This window comes from Tupaia chinensis, unplaced genomic scaffold (assembly GCF_000334495.1).
Source record: "Tupaia chinensis unplaced genomic scaffold, TupChi_1.0 Scaffold000459_1, whole genome shotgun sequence".
Classification (NCBI taxonomy): Eukaryota; Metazoa; Chordata; class Mammalia; order Scandentia; family Tupaiidae; genus Tupaia; species Tupaia belangeri.
This window is the reverse complement of record NW_006159968.1, coordinates 2,008,997-2,013,996: the sequence shown is the minus strand read 5'-3', so window position 1 is coordinate 2,013,996 and position 5,000 is coordinate 2,008,997. Positions and strand designations below refer to the sequence as shown.

Here is a 5,000-nt window from a genome sequence, read left to right as displayed (position 1 = left end):
AACAATGAATAGGCTCTTCACACCCTTGGCTATCCCAGAGTTTCCATCATCCATGCAAGGTATTTGAGAAGTAGCCACTAGGTACTAGGGAAAAAAAATCTATCTGTAGAGGGAAAGACACCTAAGACTTATCCTTGGCTAGCACCTTAGGGGTTTGACTGGGCAAGGACCAGGCTTCAGTTTCTTTGTTTAAAAGGTAAGCAAATAGTGCTTCATAATGCAGTCATCGTTTTTGAGTTAGACCCTGCATGTCCCAAAATTCACAACGAAAAATAAGACAGATGTACATTCTTAATCTGTCACCCTACTGTGGGCCAGGAAGGTGCTTCGTGGTCAAGAATGGTTTGATAAGTTCAAGAACAACTCCCTTATGGTGGGACCAGCAGTTAGCGTAATGGCTGTGTTGCTGGACTCCCCACGTAGTCAACTGCGGTTTGAGTCCCGGACCTTGTGGCTTAAACTCACACCAGGCACGTGTGCGTGCGTGCCCAAGATCCTGAGAGGAGAATGGAGGAGAAGGGATTGCGGCATGGCCATCCCCTCTTGGGGGTGATTTCCCGCTTTCTGTCTCTCTGTCTCTCTCTGTCTGGGGAGCGCATGCACCCTATAGCAAAAACCTCTCAAAAAACAAAACAAAACAAAACAAAAAACAAAACAAGAACAACTCCCTTATGGTGTTCTGACCTAACCCAGTGGTGGCTTGTGGGAGTGCAGAGTGCAGGCTGTATTTTGGAATTCTTCGCTTGCTGACAGTGTGACCCTGGGCAGGTTACTTTCTCCGTCAGAGTATTCGTGCCACATGGGTGAAATGGAGATGCAACTTGTTACTTCCTGGGGAAGTGTTGAGGATGAAATCAGCCAATGCCTTTCTTGGACAAGTGTGAATAGCTTCCTGACCACAGGTTAGGCTGTATGGTTAATGATGATGATGTCACGGTCCAGGTCCAGGGACTGACCTGTGCCCTTGGGATCCAGTCTGCATGCTTCTCCGACAAATCACTCTTCCCTTCTTGCAGAATACCAGGTGGACTCTCAGCCGCTTCGCCCGTGTGAGCTGCAGAGAGAAAGGGCTTTTCTGAAGCGAGCAGACTACATTCCCCAGTGCTCAGAGGATGGCAGCTTCCAGTAAGGTTTTGTCAGCAATGGACTCTCAAGGCCTTGGGATGCCTTGAAAAACATCTTGTGCCCCCCCCCCTCTGAACTGTACCCTTCAACTCCTCTGTGTATGTGAGAGGGGGCCACTATGATTTGGAGAAACCCCCCCCCAATGTTCCCCAGGCTAATTGACTCTCTGACCAAGAGCCTAAGCTATGCTTCCTCCTTCCTCCCCGACCACTGATCACTGACTCCCTTCTCTCCCTGTAATATAACCCTTTAACGTAATTGAGATAATAGAGAATGTGTGTGGGGGCCAGCAGAAGGCATAGCAGTTACATCGCTGGACTCTCACATGGTTGACCACGGTTCAAGTCCCAGACATGGTGGTTTGAAACTCATTCTGTGTGTGTGTGTGTGTGTGTGTGTGTGTGTGCCCAAGATTCTGGGAGGAGAATGAAGAAGGGGTTGCAGCATGGCCATCCCTCTCGGCAGTGACTTTTCATTTTTTCTCTCACTGTCTCTGTCTGTCTGTCTCTCTCTCTCTCTGGCAAGTGCCCTAAGGCAAAAACTTATTTAAAAAAAAAAAAAGAAAAATAGAGTGTGTGTATGGGTGGGGGAGGAGGGCAGTGTCAAATGCTCCTGGCCTTGGCATGCCTGCTTTCTTCCTGGTATCCTCTCGGGAAGTCAAGGGAATCAGAGACTGGCTAGACTTTCAAGTTTGTGGCTGCCTCTGAGCCCTGCCCAGTCCAGCTCTCTAGTCTGGGCATTGCCTCCTCCATGAGCTCCTCTCAGAAATGGGTTTTTCCAGCTGTGCTAACACACATTTGGGGTTCGGGACTTGGCATAGGGCAGGATGATAATCTAGACAACTGGTCCTCATGGAATGGACCAGAATCCTCTGTAATGTGCGTGAAGCTGAAATTTCCCATACTATTCCAGTCGCATCAGGTTAGGGGAGTTCCACAGGACTCCACCTGTGGGACCAGCAGTTAGTGTAATGGCTATGTCGCAGGACTCCCATGTAGTAGACCGTGGTTCGAGTCCTGGACCCGGTAGCTTAAACTCACACTGGGCGTGTGTGTGTGCGTACCCAAGATCCCGAGAGGAGAATGGAGGAGAAGGGATTGCGGTGTGACCATCCCCCCATGGGGGGTGATTTCTCGCTTTTTGTCTCTCTGTCTCTCTGGCGAGCGCATGCGCCCTATAGCAAAAACCTCTCTATTAAAAAAAAAAGGACTCCACCAGTGACTGTGTTCTGGGAAACATCTGGGACCCATCTGCCCTTCCCCTATCTTAGGTATGTCCTTCATGTGTCTGACCAGCGCTTGCGTTCTCTCAAGAATGCAGGATTCAGGTCTGCACCCTGCTTGGAGATATGGAGATTCTGGAGCAGCCAGATGGCGCTAAAGAGGACAGCTTTTGTTTATTTATTTATTTTCCCAGTGAGTGAGAGAGAAGACAGAGTGAGTAAGAGAGGGACGGGTGCCCCCAACAGGGGCCTCACACCATGATCCACCCAGTCTCCGCCACCCCCGCCTCAGCCAGCTGGGCTAGCAGACCCCTGCCTGCTGTACTCAGGGACATCTCTGGACACACACCAAAATCTACCACAGGGTCAGCCCGCAGAGCTGCATCACTGCTGCCCACCGTCTGGTCCCCAGGACACCCCACTTCTGCCAGCCTTGTTTATGTTCCTATCCTCGGGTCTCTCGTTTCAGCCACTCACAATTTTCTTTTCTCTTTTCTTATTTCCTTTTCTTTATTCTTTCCCTTCCCTCCCCTTCCCTCCCCTCCCCATCTCCTCCCCTACTCTTCCCTTCCCTACCCTTCCCTCTTTCCTTTCTCTTTTCTTTTCTTTTTCTTATTTTGCTAGAGGGCATGTGTGCTTTGCCAGAGAGTGACAGAGAGAGGGAAAGAGAGAAAGCACCCCTATGAGAGATGGTCACATTGCAATCCCATCTCCATTTCTCCTTTAAGAATTTTGGGCATGCAAAAATGCCCAATGTGTTTCTTAAGCTGCCAAGGCTGAGACTTGAACCAGGGGGTCGACCAAGTGGGATATAGCCACCTTAATCACCATGCCATGGGCTGGCCTGCCACTTGCAGTTTGAAGCCTGCCTGCCTTCAGGAAGCTCTGCATGTGTTGTTCTTTTTACCTGGAACATCTTTTATCTTCTTACACACCCTGCCCATCCCACAGGCCTCAGTTTGGCTATGTCTTGCCCCGAGTTGCTAAGGGCCTGGCCTGGCCTGATCCACCATGTGCTTCCCATTTAACCAACCGGCACCAGGACTGGGCACCGCCCAGTGCAGCCCCCTAACAAAGAAAGCTGTAGCTGTCCCTCAGGGCTGCCAGGCTGGAAGGGGGGACTGGGGGCCGAGGCCGTCCAGGCAGGTATCAGCCAGGCAGGAGTCACCCTTCAGTCTCCGCCCCACTCTCTCTCATGTAAAGGAGCTAGACCTTGGAGGAATGGAAAGAAAGAAGAAAGGGACCTGGTTGGAGCCAGCCTGTGGCTTTGGGCACCCATCAAATGTCTCCCGGTGTGTCTGTCCTTCACAGGACCACCCAGTGCCAGAACAATGGACGCTCCTGCTGGTGTGTGGACGCCGATGGCAGCGAAGTGCCAGGCAGCAGGCAGCCTGGGCGGCCAGTGGCTTGTAAGTGGGAGGGGATGCTTGTAAGTGGGAGGGGATGGGTCTGGTTGGGACAACTCACCTCTGAGACTGAGCACTAGGTTGGGCTGGTGATCTGGCAAGTGTCCCCCCAAACTGCTGGCTCCTCCTCTGTGAGTAGGGACACCCCTTGGCTGCAGGACCCATTTTCTCCAGGTCCACTGGGAAAGGCATGAGGTGACTGAGTCATTTTCCAGCAGAGCACTCTGGCATTCCTCCCCATGCTGGGCTGTGCTGCTGCTGGGCCCTGAGGGCAGTGCACATCAAAGTCTCCCAAACCCAGGAAGCGGCCAGGAAAACAGCATGCATTTTGTCCCCCTCACCCACCTGTGCTGTGAGGCATTTTGAAGTTTGGGACTTGGGTGAAGCTGTCCAGTTAACATGACCATTATTTTGGGTAGTCCAGGAAACGTGGTCCCCGCACAGAGCACACCGTGACTGTAGAACCAAGTTCCCCTTAAGCCAGTCACCTGAACACGGTCAACGGAGCCTAAGACCAAAGCTGTCCTACAATGGATGAAAGCTGTCTGGGCCCCTGGTGTTCTGCAGCCACGTGGCTGGCTGGGGATCACCCTCCAGTGGGTGAACGCGGCCACGTCCCACAGCTTACTGAGCTACAGCTCCTTGTCTGTGACATGAACACAGACTGCCTCACAGCGAAGCGGGGAGGACTTAAACCAGCTGGGAACAGCAGGCAGACAGTGGGCATTCAGTGGGCGGCATCACTGTGATGGTCACCACTCCTCGTGCACCCGGGAGGGTATGTGCTCTGCCAGGAGAGCAAGGTGCAGAATAACGAGGTGGCCTCCCCATCTTACTCAGCGAGCATGTGGAGACGTCGGGTTCCGAAAACTCTGTGTGTTAGCCCCTGCATGCACTCGTCCCTGTCTCCCTGCACACTGGGTCTGTGCCTGTATGGTTGATGGAAGGGCCCTCGTGGGATCTGACCTTCTCTGCTTGGCCCACAGCATCTAGAGTCATCTGAATGCTTTTCCTGAGGCTGCTGCTGACCCACGGAGTGTCCTTGACCCAGTCTTTCTCCTCTGGGCCGTGTCCCTGCAGGGAAGAAGCAGAGCTCCCAGGCTCAGCCCCTGCACGGTCTCCTGCAGCGCCGCGCTGACTGATGCTGCTCTCTGCACCCCCAGGTCTGTCGTTCTGTCAGCTGCAGAGGCAGCAGATCTTGCTGAGCGGCTACCATAACAGCACAGACACACACCCACTCCCCCCGC

The 5,000-nt window shown here is 52.9% G+C and overlaps 1 protein-coding gene across 1 annotated transcript in view; it reads left to right on the top strand.

Moving 5' to 3' along the window:
* The first annotated feature begins 799 nt into the window (after positions 1–799).
* The window catches only part of TG (thyroglobulin), a 262,258-nt gene continuing 258,057 nt past the window's right edge, over positions 800–5,000 (top strand). The window contains exons 1-4 of the mRNA XM_006155527.1: positions 800–902; positions 1,017–1,125; positions 3,659–3,756; positions 4,917–4,980. Coding sequence (XP_006155589.1) covers positions 800–902; positions 1,017–1,125; positions 3,659–3,756; positions 4,917–4,980 — 374 coding nt within the window. The remainder of the gene's footprint in view (positions 903–1,016; positions 1,126–3,658; positions 3,757–4,916; positions 4,981–5,000) is intronic.